Below are 19,000 nucleotides of genomic sequence, written 5' to 3' on the forward strand. Positions count from 1 at the left end.
CTCCCTCTCTCCCTCTCTCCCTCTCTCCCTCTCTCCCTCTCTCCCTCTCTCTCCCTCTCTCTCCCTCTCCCTCCCTCCCTCCCTCCCCAACTCACCTCACAGGGTTGTTGTGCATAAAATAGAAGGAAGGGGTATTAGGTATGTTCACTTGCCTAAATTATTTATAAAAACAATAAAGGCGGGATATAAACAAACAAACTACCAATCACAGCCAACTAGGGAAATAGATGTGTATACTAGGATGAACAACTATGTCCCCTTTACGACCTGTGGGCTTCAACTCCCAGAATTTCAACTCCCAGAAAGAGTGCAGAGAAGAGCAACAAAGATGATTAGGGGACTGGAGGCTAAAACATATGAAGAACGGTTGCAGGAATTGGGTATGTCTAGTTTAATGAAAAGAAGGACTTAGGGGAGACATGATAGCAGTGTTCCAATATCTCAGGGGTTGCCACAAAGAAGAGGGAGTCAAACTATTCTCCAAGGCACCCGAGGGTAGAACAAGAAGCAATGGGTGGAAACTAACCAAGGAGAGAAGCAATTTAGAACTAAGAGGGAAATTTCCTGACAGGTAGAACAATTAATCAGTGGAACAACTTGCCTCCAGAAGTTGTGAATTCTCCAACACTGGAAGTTTTTAAGAAGATGCTGGATAACCATTTGTCTGAAGTGGTGTAGGATTTCCTGCCTAAGCAGGGGGTTGGACTAGAAGACCTCCAGGGTTCCTTCCAACTCTGTCCCTTCCAGCCTGGCTCAGGAATTCTGGGAGTTGAAGTCCACAGGTCATAAAGGGGACATAATTGCCCATCCCTGGTATATATTAATACAATCCAATTGAAGTATAAAAATATAATCCACTGGACTCACCACCCGTGAGGCAAGATATAAACTGAATATGAGATGGCATTTGCTTTCCTACCTTAAGAGAAAACGCCCTGATAAATATGCATTTATAATGTACATAGAACAGTTTAAACATAATAGCTTGGCAATATCTTCCTTGACCTCTGGTTCAAAAGGAGGCATAATAAAACCGCAAAAAATTAACAAAGCCACTTGTGAACGGGTTAGGGCAAAACCTTTATATTTATTCTAAAGAAGCTACGCTACTTGAAGCTTAGCTGATCCATTTTAATATTAAATGCAATGTTTCAGGTTTTCATGTTTGATGTTTTAACCCTCTAATTGTTTTGTTCTCTTATTTATATTGAAAGTTGCTTGGTAGAGACATGATTGCCATACAAATTTAATCAACAAACAAACAAACAAATAAAGATGCAGGGCACCATTGCCAGTTTATTTGGTGTGCTGAAGTTGCGCGAGAGTGTGACTAATTAAGTAGATCTCGACTGATAACCACAGCTGAGCCCAAAATTTCTGTTGTCAAGTGAGTTTTGCCCCATGTTACAACCTTTTTTTTGCCACGATTGTTCAGTGAATCACTACGTTTGCTCCGTTAGTAAGTCGGTTGTTAAATGAATCCGGCTTCCCCATTGACTTTGCGTGTCCGAAGGTCGCGAAAAGTGATCACGTGACGCCAGGACAAGCATCTGAATTTTGACCACGTGACCATGGAGATGTTGCAATAGTAACTCTGAAAAACAATCAGAAGTCCCTTTTTTGTTGTAACTTTGAACAAATGGTTGTAAGTCAAGAATTGCCTATAGCTGGGTTGGCGAACCTTTTCGGCACGGAATGCCGAAACAGGAGCGTGCGCGTGGGGGGGGGGAGGCACTGGAAACTGGAAGAGCAGCTTCCCGGCGTGCACCAGTAGTGGGTTTCAATTTCATTTGCTATCAGTTTGCTCGTGCACGCATGCACAGAAGCATCCAGGTAGGTGGGCAGAGCTTCCCCTGCCGCTGCTACCGGTTCGCCTGGCGAACCTGTAGCAACCCACCACTGGCATTCATGCATGGGAGTGCCAGAAACCAGAAGAGCAGTTCCCCTTCCGGTTTCCAGCATGCACATGCGCACCAGTCACCTGGTCTTCCAGTTTCTGGCACACATACGTATGCAAAGATTACACATGCTGGAAACCGGAAGCTCAGCTTCCCGGCATGCACATGCGCGGCGGGAGTTACTCTTCTGGTTTCTGGCACTCCCGCATGCGTGAAGACCAGCTGGCCGGCACGTATGTGCGCTAGAAGCTCAATGGGCGATGGCTGGCATGCCCGGAGAGATGGCTCTGCGCACCATCCGCTCGCCATCACGGATTTATAGTATGGTAAGTCGCTAGTCAGCTCCTTCTATTATGCTGTTTCGTGGCCCGTGCAGCTTGACGCAAGCATGAAAAGTGAAGGGAGGCAACACCCATTCAAACCGACATTTAACACTGGAGTGGATTTCTTCAACATGCATATCAGATTGACAGAGAAAGAGAAAGAAGGGGGAAAAAAACAGGAATCTGCTACAGAACCTACAAAGATGTTGAGAATATGTAAGTCCCGGAGAAACTTCAATAAAAGTTGTTTTTCTTGTTGAAAAACCAACCTAGGTCTTTTGCCCTGAAGAGAACTCAACACCTGCCCTCAGCACTCTGCATTCAAGAAAGAAGACAGCAGAAAAAAGATTGGAAAGGGAGAACACAGGAATTGTAAGATCAAGAAAAAGAAAAAAAATAGGCCAATGGGTGGAGGGAAGAGAATATGAGAGAAATGAAATTCCTGAGAGACTAAGAGAAAATGGTTGAAAGGAGGAAAGAAAGAAAAGGATCTCCTAGCAGAACAGAATGAAATTTAGTAAATATAGTCAACGGTCTATATTCAATGCAATGTGAGGGATGTGGATTAAAATTATTGCTTGTGGATAGCTAATTAAATGGAATATTTATTATATAAGACTAAACTTGAGGATATATGTTATTAACAGTGAAACAGACTAATAGATGCAAATGAGATGTTAAATTTGATCAACCTTGGGAGGCAAGTAATGATATTGTTTACATATTAAGAAAAAAAGTAAGCTGGAAAATATGGAATTAAAAATAAGATGACTGAAATGTAAAATGGAAATATGATGTAAAATGTACTAAAACCAGGACAACCCTTTTTTTTAAATAAAAGAAGTTAAAATATGTAACAAAAAAAAACTTTGTTTCAAAAGAAAGAAAGAAAGAAGATAGCAGGGGGAGGGGGGGAGCAAACAGAGGGCTTTGTTTGATCCTTTCATTCCAGGAATGTGGAGGGTCGATTGCTGAGAATGGCCTCCGGATCAAGGCTCTCTTCTCTTTAAAGATGCTACCGCAGAGAGAAGGCCTGCCAAACCAAAAACCTCTTCAGGTGTCCCCTCAGGTGGATTGAGTTCAAGCTATCTAAACCTGCCGCTTTGAGATTCCAAAGCTGTAGGCTGGTTGGTTGAGAAGGACTATCAGACAAATCTACCTGAACTTCCCACTGGAGGCGCAAACGACCAACCTCAAATTATCCTACTTTGGACATTTTATGCAAAGACCTGCAGTCAACGAAGAAGCCAATACAGTCCTAGGCTGCATTAACAGATAGATAGAATCAAGCTGATGTGAAGAGTTGGTACTGCTTTGTAATCCCTTAGTACGATCACACATGGAATATTGCATCCAGTTTTGGTCAATACAATATAAAAAAGATGTTGAGATTCTAGAAAGAGCGCAGAGAAGAGAAAGAGAACAATGTACTAAGAATGGAATAACAGAGTTGGAAGGGACCTTGGAGGTCTTCTAATCCGACCCCCTGTTTAGGCAGGAAACCCTACACCACTGATTTTGTCAATGCCAAGGATGTTTTGATTTCTTCTTATAATAAATTATTATTATTCCTGGTTTTTACGATGGTTTATAGTCTGTTTTTGGTGTTAGTCGGGGTGGTTTTTTTTTTGCTGGTGCTTTTATGTATTTGTTAAAACTTGCAATTAAGTAAATAAGATTAAATATACTTTTAGCAGAGGAACAACAACAACAATAATAATTTATCAAACTTCTATGTCACCCAACTCTAAACAGCTTTAAACAAAGAAATTACAATGGAATCAATAAACATAAAACATAAACATAAAACAATGCCTCTTTTGTCACCCGTGAGTGGATTGATTCCAGGTGAATTATGTGGCTAACATATGTTGACAAGGTTTGACAAGTTGTTCTTGTCATAGGGGAATTGAAAAAAAAAGGAGAATATTTCAGAGATAAAGTGTCCATTTTATAATATTTACATACTTTGTCAGTGACCTTTCCTAGCCTCTGGCATATCTCTGGAATGTTTTCAGAGAACTTTGGTTATTTCCTGGTTAATTTTTTACATCACTCTTTCCCTGCTTATCTCTTATACCGAAGAATTGGACCTAATAGATTTATAATTAGATTTGCAATTGACCCTGGAGGTGAAGGTGCCAAAGAAATAGACTGTCAGGCCAGCTTTGGCATTTAGGAAAGAAAGACCCTCGACTGCATTTGTAGCGGAAAGTACACTTAAACTAAAGCCAAGTGGTTGCAACATAAGCAAAGCTGGATCTGAATATTCCCGCTCAAAACCTGTCTTTTCTCTGGCGTTCCCTCCTGGATCAATTCATGAGTGTCCAATGATATTTGAATTTGGTGTTTTGGTAACAGTTTTGAGGTTTGGAGCCTCTTTGGTGCGGTTTTGCATTCCATTCTCACATTCCTGTCCTTTGGTGTACTGGTCTGTTCCAGATTGGCACCTCTAGTTCCTGTCATCCCTCCTCCTTTATACTCTCTTTCACACACACACACACACACACACACACACCACATTTTAAGACAAGCATGCCAGTGAAGCAAAGCAGGCTGAAGTGTTTACGACAGGGGTGTCAAACACAATTTCATTGAAGGCCGCGTCAGGGTTGTGTTTGACCTTGGAGGCCCGAGAGGGGTGTGGCCATGGTGGGCATGGCCAGCTTGAAGTCGGGGGGCCCTCTGGTGGCCAAGTGCTAAGTCAGGACTTCCCTAAGACCCTCCCTTACGCTCATTATCATCTCCTTCCTTCCTTCCTTCCTTCCTTCCTTCCTTCCTTCCTTCCTTCCTTCCTTTTCTTCTTTTCCCTTCCCTCTTCATTCTCCTTTCTTCTTCCTTTCCCTCTTTATTTTTCCTTTCTTGTTCTCTTCCCATATTTCCTTCTTTTTCTTTCTCTTTCTTCTTTCCCTTTCACCTTTCCTGCCCCTTCTTGCATGCTGAAATGCAAAAGGGGAAACATTTTTTCCTTTTCTTTTGGTTTTAGTTTGTTTTGGTAGCCCTCTGCCAGTGAAAACAGAGCTCAGGGGGCCTCACCTGGCCCACCTGTGCCCCATTTTCTGTCACGATGGCATCCTGCAGCCCTCTGCCAGCGAAAACGGAGCTTGGGGGGATGCATACAGCCCTGCCGAGCTCCGTTTTCACTGGCAGAAGCATTGCGGGCCGGTCCTTTGCTGTTCCCAGGCCATCCCATGGGCCAGATCTAAGTATTCCTTGAGTAAAGGCCTTCAGGTGCCACACTTTTTCTGTATCAAGAAGAAACAGAAAAAGATGCATGTTTCCCAAACTGATGCCTCCTGAACAAGATGGGAAGCCATGATGATCGAGGCCTTAGCCATCCCATTCCCAGCACATCTGTGAAAATGCTTGCGGGGGAAAGCTGACCTCTACATGGGAACACAACAATATGTTGGGGTTCTCCACTCTGCAATGGCTCAGTGGCTTACAGTAAAGAAATGAGCCAATGAAATATCTCAGCCGGGGCCAACATAAAACATAGGCAAGGTGGAGAATCAGGGGTGAAATTCAGCAGGTTCTGATCAGTTCTGGAGAACCTGTAGCGGAGATTTTGAGTAGTTCGGAGAACTGGTAAATGCCACCTCTGACTAGCCTCGCCCCCATCTATTCTCTGCCTCCCGATTCCCAGCTGATTGGGAGGGAATGGAGATTATGCAGTATCCTTCAGTGGTGGGTTTCTACTGGTTCGGCCCGGTTCAGTCGAACTGGTAGTGGTTTGGCAGCCTGGGTTGCTGGAACAGGCAGCGCCCAGGCCTGCCACAGCCCTAAACCGGTTCTCAGGTCGGTCGGTCGGTCTGTCTGTCTGTCTGTCTGTCTGTCTGTCTGTCTGTCTGTCTGTCTGTCTGTCTGTCTATCTATCTATCTATCTATCTATCTATCTATATCATCTATCTACCTACCTACCTACCTACCTATCATATCCAACTGTTGTGGCCCAGCAGCGGCCGGCTGAGCTGTTGGTGGACTCTGACAGCTCAGACCATTGTGGGACTGCTCTGGAGGATGAAGAACACTCAGGAGGGTGTTTGGAGTCAGAGCAGGAACTAGAGAGGCCTGTTGGCCACCAGGTGGCATCTGAGACAGGGAGCAGTGAAGAGGAATAGAGGGAGGTTGTCCCTGATATGTATGTGCGTAGAGCTGAGAGGAGAAAGGAACAGCTGTGGAGAAGACATCATAGAAGGAAGTAGGGACAGCTGGCTAAGGTTGTGGCCCCTCCCAAAAAGTTTATAGGTGGAGCGACGGGAGGGGAATCTTTGGTGGAAACAACAGTCCATTTTACTAGCCATTGAGAAAGCATTCCGTAAGTCTAATCTTGGTTTCTTGAAGATAGCGTTCTAGGCTCCTAGCCAAGGGGTGGTTTTACTTCTGTAATTAGTCGTGGCAGACAGCCAAGCCTGTGTCTGCATATTTATTAGAATCACGGGACAGAACATCAAACTATCATCATTATCTATCTATCTATCTATCTATCTATCTATCTATCTATCTATCTATCTATCATCTATCTATCTATCTATCTATCTATCTATCTATCTATCTATCCACCTACCTACCTACCTACCTACCTACCTACCTACCTACCTACCTACCTATTTTTCACACAACCTTTGCAACATCCCGAGGGGTCATGTGTTCAAAATTCAGATGCTTGCTAACTGACTCATACTTATAACGGTTGCAGGGTCATGTAGTCATGTGATCCCCTTTTGTAAACTTCTGACAAGCCAAGTTAATAGGGAAACCAGATTCACTTAACAACCGATTTGCTAACTTAACAACGGTGGCAAGAAAGGTTTGTAAAATGGGGCAAACCTCAACAGTTGTCTCGCTTAGCAACAGAAATTTTGGGTTCAGTTGCAGTCGAAAGTCCAGGACTGCCTGTATTTAAATTAAACTCTGCTAATAATGTCTATAAAGGGACACGGTAGCTCAGTGGCTAAGTCGCTGAGCTTGTCGATCAGAAAGGTCGCCAGTTCGGTGGTTCGAATCCCTAGCAGCATGTAATGGAATGAGCTCCCGTTATTTGTCTCAGCTGCTGCCAACCTAGCAGTTCGAAAGCATGAAAAAATGCAAGTAGAAAAATAGGGTCCACCTTTGGTGGGAAGGTAACAGTGTTCCATGCACTTTTGCCATTTAGTCATGCCGGCCACATGACCATAGAGACATCTTCGGACAGCACTGGCTCTTCGGCTTTGAAATGGAGATGAGCACTGCCCCCTAGAGTCGGGAACATCTAGTACATACAGTATGTGCGAGGGGAATCTTTACCTTTAATAATGTCTGTATGGGCGCCCAGCCCTAGAGATTAGATTTTACCGAACTCTTATTTTTGTAATACTTTTAGAACAAATCTCACTCTTGCTTTTTCTTTTCCCCAGGGGAGAAATCTCAGTACGATCCTTCTTTTCGTGGCCCTATCCAGAAGAGGTAAGAATGTTTGGTGCGATGAAGGGATGACTGCCGTATCAAATGGTAGATTGAGGCTGCTGGAGCTAAAGATGAGAGAGAAACTTTAGTTGCCCAGAAGGAAAGAAGAAGGGAGGTCTGTGAACACCCACGGGGAAGTAGGGCAGCAGAAAAATTTTAGAGGAGGGGGATAGTCTCAGAAGGCACGTGCAACAGATCTACATTTTGCTTGGGATCACAGCCAGTTCTGACCGGTTCTGACGAACCGGTAGTGGACATTTTGAGTAGTTCGGAGAACCTGCAAATACCACCTCTGGCTGGCCCCGCCCCCATCTATTCTCTGCCTCCCGAGTCCCAGCTGATCAGGAGGGAATGGGGATTTTGCAGTATCCTTCCCCTGCCACGCCCACCAAGCCACGCCCACAGAACTGGTAGTAAAAAAAATTGAACCCCACCACTGCTCGGAATGCTGAGTATTATTTCTGAGCCTCAGGAATTAGATCTGCTGTCTGATACACATTTTTGGAACCATGAATGTTTGAGATTCTGAAAAAAAAAACCAATTTTCTTTCAAGCTTCTAGGTTTTCAATGCTGTTTGCTCCCACATCCAGAGTGGGGCACCTCACTGCAGTCAACTCGCCATGGCCAATTCAGTGTGGCCGACTCACTAACTCACCATGGAACAACTCACTGCGCGACAATTCAACACTTCAATTTAATTATTTAAAATAAGTAAAAACTTATTTCAATTTTTGTCATTCACCTTTCATTTTGTCGCTCCTTTGGCATTACTTTTTTTTAATGATTCTGTCCCACTGTTTCTTCGATATTAGCGTAACTCTTGTCCCATAATGAGTTGTCCCATGGCAAGTTGGACCTCGTGGGTTGTTCTATGGTGAGTTGGCCACAGCAAGTTGGACGCAACAAGTTGGCTGCGGCAAGTTGACTGTGGTGAGTTGACCATAGCCAGTTGTGGTAGAAATGCCCACGCATATCAGTCTACTACAAAATGCATGTTTAGTGTTTATAATCTGAAAGAGAGTGGAGAGCCACTAAATTTTAATATTATTTTGATGAGGGTTGGAAGTTGCTTGTTTATATATTTCTTTCCTTTCTTTTAGAACAGGGTATGTTTAGCTTAAGAGAAAGAAGGACTAGGGGAGACATGATAGCAGTGTTCCAATATCTCAGGGGTTGCCACAAAGAAGAGGGAGTCAAGCTATTCTCCAAGGCACCTGAGGGTAGAACAAGAAGCAATGGGTGGAAACTAATCAAGGAGAGAAGCAACTTAGAACTGAGGAGAAACTTCCTGACAGTTAGAACAATTAATCAGTGGAACCGCTTGCCTCCAGAAGTTGTGAATGCCCCAACACTGGAACTGTTTAAGAAGATGTTGGATAACCATTTGTCTGAAGTGGTGTAGGGTTTCCTGCCTAAGCAGGGGGTTGGACTAGAAGACCTCCAAGGTCCCTTCCAACTCTGCTATTCTATTCTTCTCTCTCTCTTCTTCCTTTTTCATTTTCTGCCCTTTTCCTTGTCTCTCCTCTTTCTTTTAGTTTAGTTTGAATTAATTTTTAATATTGTAATCCGAATCTCTAATAAAATTATATGCAGATAATGCCACTTTAGTGCTTTAACTTCCTGTTGATGAGGCATCAACATTATCCACTGTTGTTGAGTCTACTGCAGTCAGCCTTCCCAACTCTGGAGGGGTTGGACTTGAGCCCCATAATCCCCTAGGAAGCAGGCTGATCCTGGCCCTGTTCTACCAACACTGAATTTATACTCTGAATTCCAGGGCATGGCTTGGCTGACAAGGACACTGCAGTTTGGAGTTTAAGGGGACTGGAGGGTGCCATGCTGGAAAGTGCCATTTTTTGAAATGGGGAGGTGGAGGAATAGGCTACTTAGAGAAGAGTCTTGTGCTCCTCCCACCCATAACCTATGGAAGAGCCCAGCATCCAATGATAGCAAGAGCACTTAGACTTATATGCCACTTCATAGTGCTTTACAGTCCCCTCCGAGTGATTTACAGAGTCAGCATATGGCCCCCTCCAACAATCTGGGTCCTCATTTTTCCAACCTCGGAAGGATGGAAGCCCGAGTCAACTTTGAGCCAATCAGGATCAAACTCCAGGCTGATATCTCAGGAGCTGCCACAAAGAAGAGGGAGCTATTCTCCAGACTCTCCAGCTATATTCCAGAGCACCTGAGTATCACAAGAAGTGATGGATGGAAACTCATCAAGGAGAGAAGCAACCTAAAACTACGGAGAAATTTCCTGACAGAACAATTAACCAGTGGAACAACTTGCCGCCAGAAGTTGTGAATGCTCCAATACTGGAGGTTTTTAAGAAGAGATTGGACAACCATTTGTCTGAAATGGTATAGAGTTTCCTACCTGAGCAAGGGGTTGGACTAGAAGACCTTCAAGATCCCTTCCAACTCCGTTATTCTGTTCTGTTCTAAATAAAGTTTGCTTGCAATGCTGCAGTCTAACTACTGCGCCATCACAGCTCTACCTAGCTAATTATGTTCTGGATCCAACTTTGCATAATTCCTGTGTTATAGGTGGAATAAATGCACTCTGTCTGTGTATAGTATTTAGGGACATTTTTCTTCTTCTTCCCTCCCCCCCCCCGCCCCCAGTTTTAAAGCTTAATAATGTGTGAATGTGGATGTGGATGTTAAAATGATTTCTGAAGTCAGCTTAACACACATGGGATTTCTTGTAATTTCTTATTCAAGCACTAACCAAGCCAACTTTGGCTGATCTCAGAAAAAAACTTGGCTTGGTTAGTGCTTGAATAAGAAACTTCAAGAAGTCCCATGTGTGTTAGCCGACTTTAGAAAACTTTTTTTTTTTAAAAGCTTTATGGATCTATGCACAAAGGCATTAGAATTTGAGAGTGAGATTTTAGTCTTTCCACTTGATGTAAATAAGCCATACACATGTGCCTATAAGTTAGTATGTTGATGACTGACCCCTCACTCTCTCTGTTCCAGGAGCTGTACGGATATTATTTGCTGTGTTATCTTTGGGCTGTTCATCGTTGGCTACATAATAATAGGGCTTTTGGGTGAGTAAGTTTCTTAACTTAGAGAAGAGGACCGAGGGAGCTGGATCCAATTATATTATTCCATTGCAGATGAGCTAGTTCAGTAGACACATAGGAGAAACAAATGTGCACACATAGTGTTATCTCCATAGATGAGCAGCGTGGTGGCCTGGTGGGGCAGACTCTCACCTCCCACTTGGAAGGTTGAGAGTTCAATCCTAGGTAGCGACAAATGTTTCTCTCTTAGGGTGCAAAGAAAAAAAAATCTGCTGTGAACTCTGCATGGTGTCAGGAAGGGCATCTGGCCAGTAAATTCTCAGCTCCATCCAGTTGCCCCAACTCTTACCTGAATTAAGGGATTACAGGGTCGTAAAAGGGAATTAGTGTTATCTCCATAGATCAGGGACAGGGAACTATGGGTCTTTTATGACTTGTAAACTTCAACTCTCAGAATTCATGAGCCAGCCATTGAAGTCCATGAGTCATAAAGGGACCATAGTTCTCCACCTCTGCCATAGATCATCAAGGTCTTCATTGTTCAACACTAACAGAGGTTAAAATCTGGGAACACTGTGGATAGGGAGTGTGGAGATCCAGATTGTAGTTCCTCCCTTAACAGAAAAACTCCCTGAGGATTTGGGGTTGTTGCTTTCTCTCTCTCAACTCAAGAGTCAGAGTGGGGTAATGGAGAAGGTTTTGAATTAGAAGCAAGGACAGTTGTATTCTGGATCCCTTTAGACATAGAAGCCAACTGGCTGACTTTGGACCAGTCTGTTTTTAGCCTTTTACTGATTGATACTTTGCCATCACACCTAACAATAACATTTGATGTTGATGTTCTCCATGAGGCTGTGTCCCTAACCTGGTCTTTTAATACTTTCAGTTCTTACTTTAGCTGAAATTATCCCTGTTACTGCTGGTCATCTTTATATTCTAAGTAATACTATAATACATTATATTATTTATTATTAATTGATTATAATTACTGTACAAGGAAGTATATTGATCATCTCTATTATACTAAATAAGGCAAATCTCATATATATTATTCTGTAAATAATATGTGTACATATAAATAATATAATGTAATATGCATATCCTCAGTATTCTGGAAAGGAGGGACACGGGGGCTAAGCGGCTAAGACACTGAGCTTGTCGATCAGAAAGTTTGGCAGTTTGGACTACGAATCCCTAGTGTTGCGTGTAACCGAGTGAGCTCCCATTACTTGTCCCAGCTTCTGCCAACCTAACAGTTCGAAAGCCGGTAAAAAATGCAAGTAGAACAATTGGGACCACTTTGGTGGGAAGGTAACAGCGTTCCATACACCTTTGGTGTTAAGTCGTGCCAGCCACAGAGACATCTTCGGACAGCTTTGGCTCTTCGGCTTTGAAACGGAGATGAGCATCGCCCCCTAGAGTCGGGAACGACTAGCACATATGCGTGAGGGGAACCTTTACCTTTACCTTATTCTAGTAAGAGTACAGAGAACAGCAACAAAGATGATTAGGGGACTGGAGGCTAAAACATATAAAGAACACTGGAACTGGGTATGTCTAGTTTAATGAAAAGAAGGACTAGGGGAGACATGATAGCAGTCTTCCAATATCTCGGGGGTTGCCACAAAAAAGAGGGAATCAAGCTATTTTCCAACACAGCTAAAGGCAGGACAACAAGCATTGGGTGGAAACTAATCAAGGAGAGAAGCAACTAAGGAAAAATTTCCTGACAGAATAATTAATCAGTGGAACAACTTGCCTCCAAAAGTTTTTTTTTCTTTTTATTAAAAGATTTTTTATTTTTTAAAAACAAACTTACACAAACAAAACATAAAACATAAAAACATCTTCCAATTTCCCTATCTGTTGTTTGAGTTTATGATAATTGTTCTCTTTAAGTGTACTACATCTTGCTGTCAAATATATCCCCAAATACTTAACCTTATTAGTAACCTGTATCTTCAAAGCTTCCGCCAATTCTTCCTTTTGTCTTACTAACATATTCTTTGTCAAAATCTTTGTTTTATCTTTATTTATTTTCAGGCCTGCTACTATTCCATATTCCTCTATCTTTTCTATCAATTTAAGTGCTGTTTCTAATGGGTCCTCTAAGATGAAAACCAGATCTCCAAATGCTTGCAGTTTGCATTCTTCCTTTTTAATTTTCATTCCTTTTATATCTTTTTCTTCTCTAATATTTCTATTTAAGACTTCTAATATCAACACAAACAACAGAGGTGACAGTGGGCAGCCTTGTCTTGTCTCTTTCCTTATATCATTAGAATCTTTCAATTCTCCATTTATCATTATCTTTGCTGTTTGTTTATGATAAATAGCTTCTATGGCTTGAATGAATTTCTTACCAAAGCCCATCTGCTTCAACTGTAATAACATAAATCGCCAATTCACGTTGTCAAAGGCTTTATGTGCATCTAAAAATATCAAGGCCGTTTGTTTTTCAGGGTGTGCCTCATAGTATTCCAAAGTGTCCAGAATTATTGTCATGTTATCTTTAATTTGTCTCTTTGGCAGAAACCCATTTTGATCAGGATGAATAAAATTATTTAAGTCTAATAATATCTTTTTAAGTCTTTCTGCCAATAATGAAGCAATGATTTTATAGTCTGAATTTAGCAGGGAGATAGGTCTATAGTTCTTAATTTGTTGTGGGTCAGCATCCTCCTTTGGCACAAGTGTAATATATGCTTCTGACCACGATTTGGGTACCTTTAATATAACTTCTAGCAGTGGAAGATTCAACAATTCCTGTAATGTCTTATAAAAGTCTGCTGGCAGTCCATCCGGACCTGGAGCCTTTCCATTATTTTGTTTTTTAAGTGCTTCAGTTAACTCAGTGCTTCTCAATTATTTTCTGTCATGCCCCCCCTAGGAAGAAGAAAACATTTCGCGCCCCCCGCGCGACTGTAAATAGTATCATTTGTCTATAAAATTGTTATAAGTACACCTCTGCATAACACTGTATTGAATAATGCAACGCTTCCGACGAGAAGTCAGATGCTGGGTGACACTGTTGTGTCTTATCTACCAGAGAGTTAAGACCCACTAAAATTGAAGTCCACAAGTCTTAAAGTTCCCAAGTTTGGACACCCCTGGCTTATAGCATCGTTTTGAGGCTAGGAGTTGAACAATTTAGGATGTGTTCCCTAAAATCAATTATATTCCATTTGCAAAAATGTTTATTGCTACCTTCAGAAACAATTATTGTTCCAAATCCAATTACAACTGCAATGATATGATATAATCCTTTCCTTGTAGGGTCCTATCAACAGGATCAAACAAAAATACAGTCCAAATGTTTCCTATAAATAGGACATGTTATGAACTTTAATAGTGAAAAAAAATCTTTCAAAGTTCGAACCCTTTTAGATAAAGGATAACACCCACCAGATACAAGGAACTTTGAGATTTTCAAAAGACTTTTTAAAATGCTATTTCTGTTCCTTGGGATATCATTATGAAATTGAAGTTCATTCTCGTACTTCCCATAAAAAATATGGTTTCTGGATTTGATAGCAAAAGCTTTTGCTCCCGCTTCTCCTCGCCCGCCGCGGCCAGTTGCGGGGCGCGGATCCCGCTCGGAGAAGGCGGAGCGGCAGCTCCTCCCTCAGCCAGGAGCCAGCGGGGGCTGGTCGGACAGGCAACCTCATCGGGAAACTCCAGTCCGCCACCTTCGCCGCCGCCGTTGCCGCCTTCGCTGCCAGTTAGCCCAGAGGGGACGCGAGCGAGGCCACAAAGACCTCTTTGTGCACCGGGGGCCGTGGCCCCCTTGTTTGCACCCAGATGGAAAGGGAGCCTTCACGCCCCCCTTTACGGAGCCTCGCTCCCCCCCTGGGGGGCGCGCCCCACTATTTGAGAACCACTGAGTTAACTCCACCATCGTTATGTTCCTTTCTAGCATCATTTCAGTTTCTTCAGATATCTGGGGTAGATTAGCTTTCTGCAGGTATTGTTTAACTCTTCCCTCTTCTATATTCTCTTGTTCATACAATTTTCCATAGTAATCTTGTATAATTTTTTTCTTCTCTCTATTTCCATGGCAAATTTGCCCTTGATCGTCTATTAGTTGCATTCTTTTTCTTGATTCTCTCTCTTTTTTCCAGTTTATATGCTAACCATCTACCTGGTTTATTTGCATCTTTGAAATAATTCTGTTTAGAACTTCTAAGTTTTTGTGCTAGTTCCTCCTTTTCTGTTAGCCCCATTTTATGTTTAATTGTGTCCATTTTTATTTTAATGTCCTTTTTTGTGGAAGTTTCTGTAGCTCTTTTTCAAGTCTCTTATAATCATCCTCTAATGTTTTAAGAGCTTGTCTTTTCTTAGTATTTCTTTTCCTTGTATAGTCTATTATCAAGCCCCTGGCGTAGACCATTGTATCCCAAAGATTCTGCATTGATGTGTCCTCTTTTCTGTTTTCTTTAAAAAAGAAAGCCAATTCTTTCTCCATTTTCTGTACTAAAGAAAGTCCCTTTCTTTTAATATGGTATTGTTTAAAGTCCATCCAGATCTTCTCCTTTGTCCTTTCCATTTAATTGTCATTGGATTGTGGTCTGCCCAAGTATTTGTTTCTATATCAATTTCCTGTATGTTAAGAATCAATTCTGTTGACATCCATATCATATCTATTCTAGACCATGATGAGTGTCTATTTGAGTAGAAAGTATATTGTCTATTTTTAGCATTTCTTTCTCTCCATGCATCTTTTAAATCTATTTCATCTGTCATTTTAAAAAAGGATTTTGGAAGAGTCTTTCTACTTTGTTTTATAGTTTTTTGTGTTTTATAGTCCAATTTCTCATCTACTATTCCATTGAAATCTCCCATCATGCAAATATTAACAAAGTCCAATCCAATTATTTTCATGTGTAATTTTCTATAAAATTACATCTTGATTGTCATTTGGAGCGTAAATTGCTATTAAGAGTATTTTCATATTATTGTCCATAATTTCCACCATCAAGATTCTTCTATCATCATCTGTATAAATTTGTTCCGCTGGAATTGTATCTTTAATATATAAAACCACTCCTCTTTTCTTACATCGTGTCAACGCAGTAAATATTTTCCCTAATTTTGGCTGCATCAATATTTGTTCATGTTGCTTTTTAATATGTACTTCTTGTAGGCAGATTATATCCAATTTTAATTTCTCTAATTTATGAAATGTTTTCCTTCTTTTAATAGCTGAATTGAGTCCATTTATATTAATTGCAATTTTTTCTCTTCCATATTGATACTTTATGAAGGATTTGCTGCTCTAGTAGATCTCAGTTCTTGTTGTTCTCTAGGCTCCACAATGCTGCCTACCGCACCTTCTTTTTCAGTCACTGCTAGATGTTCCTCTTGAAATTCAATTAATGATTATTCTTTCCCTGTCTCCTCCTCTGAATCTATTCTGTGTCTTTGTCCTTGCCATACAAACATGAGACCTTCTGGTATCAGCCATCTGTAATTTAATTTAATTTAATTTAATTACAAATTAAATTAAATTAAAATTTTAGTCAAAAATTGATATTCTCTTCTCATCTCTCTCACTCTTCTTGGTACTCATTTCAGAACCACAATCTCCTTATCTTTATGTTCCAATGTTTTATCTTTTGCCATCTGTACTATTTGTGTTTTGATTGCTTTCTTAGTAAATCTTATATGGACTTCTCTTGGCAGCTTATTTCTCACTGCATATCTTGTGAAAACTCAAAACACCTCGTCTATTCCATCCATCATCTTCTCCTTGGTTATCTTCAATGCTTCTGCCAGGATTTCTATCATTATTTCTGCCAAATTTTCTCCCTTTTCTTCTTCTATATTTTGAAATCTGAGATAAAATTCTGACCTGTCAATCTCCCATCCCAATATTCCACTCTTAGCTCCAAAGGTTTTGAGTGCTCTGACATTGGAAGTTTTTAAGAAGAGGTTGGACAGCCATTTATCGGAAATTGTATAAGGTTTCCTGCTTGAGCAGGATGTTGGACTAAAAAACCTCCAAGGTCCCTTCCGACTCTGTTACTGTGTTATTCTGTTAGTTACTACCATGTATTCAATGACTTCCATTTACTGCTAATTTGACCCTGGCCATTTGGGCCTTAAATAAGAGCTCTGGGTGAATCTATTTGAGAGTCTATTTGTTTATTTTCTTGGCTGTCTGTGACAGATTCGGGCATCTGCTCCAACACCAAAGTTCAAACATATCAAGATTCTTCCTAATCTGTTACTTCAAAGTCCATCAGTCTTGGGCTACTAGGCAATTGAAGAACTTTCTGGAAGAAAGAAAATGAAAAATTAATTCTGCAGTAGTTCCAAGGGAAATGCACAGAGGTGTCTGGGAAGTCGCCAAGAGTCCAAATTAACTGGAAGGCACAGGCATACAAAAGCATTCCTTTAAAATTGCAGAGAGAAACATCAGTAACTGGCACTGTGCTGTTGACACTAACCTGAAGCCAAAATTTAACAGGATTTGAAAGTCCTTTCACACAGTGGGAAAAAAATGGCATAAAATTAAATATAAACACCACCAATCTCATGACTATGCCTAGAACATCTAGTCTTAAAATTTACAAAAAAAAAGATACCAAGATAATGGATAGTTTTGAACCTTTAGGATCAACCTTCAACAGGAAACGAATAAGCAGTCAAGAAATATTCTGCAGACCAGATATCTTGGTAGAGCAGCCATGAAGGCCTTGGGGGAAAAATAAAAACACTATAAGGCAGCGATGGCGAACCTTTTTTGGCTCGCGTGCCATAAGCGCAGGGAGATCGTTTGCAGATGTGCGGCACCCATAATGCAATGCACAACCCCCCCAGTGCACATGCATGCACTACAGGCAGGACCCCCCATTTTTGCATGCTTTTTTCACCCTCCCCAGGCTCCAGAGGCTTTATAGGAGCATGGAGAGGGCGAAAACAGCCTCCCCCGCCCCTCTGGAAGCCCTCCGAAGGCTTCAGGGACCTTCAGGAGGCTTCCCTGAAGCCTCCGGAGCAGTCAAAATGACCCTCCGAGCAAACAGGAAGTCTGTTCCCATTTTCTTGCGCTCCAGAGGCTTCAGGGAAGCTCATGAAGCCTCCGAAAGGCCTCCAGGGGGGCGGGGGAGGCTCTTTTCTCCCCAGACTCCTATAAAGCCTCTGGAGCCTGGGGAGGGTGAAAAATGGCTTTAAAAAAGAGTGAATTCAGCTGGCCAGTGTGTGCATGCCCGCTGGCCAGCTGACAGGCAGCACCTCACATGCCCTGACAAATGGCTCCGTGTGCCACAGGTTCGCCATCACTGCTATAAGGTGTCTAGATCTACAAATATCAGGATCAATAGTACTCTTTGCCACACTTTACAGAAGGATAGAAAGAGTATTGACATTTTTAAACTATGCAGTTGGAGAAGAATACTGTGAATAGCCAAGAAAACAAACCAGAATACAGAGTTGGAGGGAGCCTTGGAGTCTTCTAGTCCAACTCCTGCTCAAGCCACTTCAGATAAATGGTTATCCAACATCTTCTTGAAAACTTCCAGCGTTGGAACATTCACAACTTCAGGAGGCAAGCTGTTCCACAGGTTAATTGTTCTCACTCTCCGGAAATTTCTCCTTAGTTCTATGTTTCTTCTCTCCTTGATGAGTTTCCACCCATTGCTATCAGGTCAGTGGTGGGATTCAAATTTTATTTACTACCGGTTCTGTGGATGTGGCTTGATAGGCATGGCATGGCTTGGTGGACGTGTTTGGGTGGGCATGTTAGGGGAAGGATACTGTAAAATCTCCATTCCCTCCCCACTCCAGGGGAAGGTTACTGCAAAATCCCCATTTCCTACCGATCAGCTGGGACTCAGGAGGCAGAGAATAGATAGGGGCGGGGCCAGTCAGAACTAGTATTTACCGGTTCTCCAGAAAGCACTCAAAATTCCCACTTCTGGTTCTCCAGAACCTTCTGAATTTCACCTCTGCGTCAGGTGCCTTGGAGAATAGCTTGACTCTCTCTTCTTTGTGGCAACCCCTGAGTTATTAGAACACTGCTATCATGTCACTTCCAATCTTCTTTTCATTAAACTGGACATACCCAATTCCTGTCAATGGATCATCAAACAAATTAACCCAGAGTTCTCACTCAAGACACAAATGACCAGTTATCCTATTTTGGACACATTCTACAAAGATCCAGCATTCTAGAGGAAGGCTCTGATGCTGGGATAGAAAAGAGAAAAAGAGGATGACAAGCAATGCCATGATGGATGCACTTAATTGCAGTGGCAAGGAGTACCTTGTTGGGAAATCTGAAAGACCAGGTTAGGGATA

At 41.8% G+C, this 19,000-nt stretch overlaps 1 protein-coding gene across 1 annotated transcript in view; it reads left to right on the forward strand.

Moving 5' to 3' along the window:
* Positions 1 to 19,000, forward strand: part of SLC44A4 (solute carrier family 44 member 4) — an 84,534-nt gene that overhangs the window by 16,950 nt on the left and 48,584 nt on the right. The window contains exons 2-3 of the mRNA XM_081934301.1: positions 7,618 to 7,666; positions 10,653 to 10,726. Of these exons, the coding sequence (XP_081790427.1) occupies positions 7,618 to 7,666; positions 10,653 to 10,726 (123 nt within the window). The remainder of the gene's footprint in view (positions 1 to 7,617; positions 7,667 to 10,652; positions 10,727 to 19,000) is intronic.

Source organism: Natrix helvetica (genome assembly GCF_964273705.1).
Source record: "Natrix helvetica genome assembly, chromosome: 1".
Lineage (NCBI taxonomy): Eukaryota > Metazoa > Chordata > Lepidosauria > Squamata > Natricidae > Natrix > Natrix helvetica.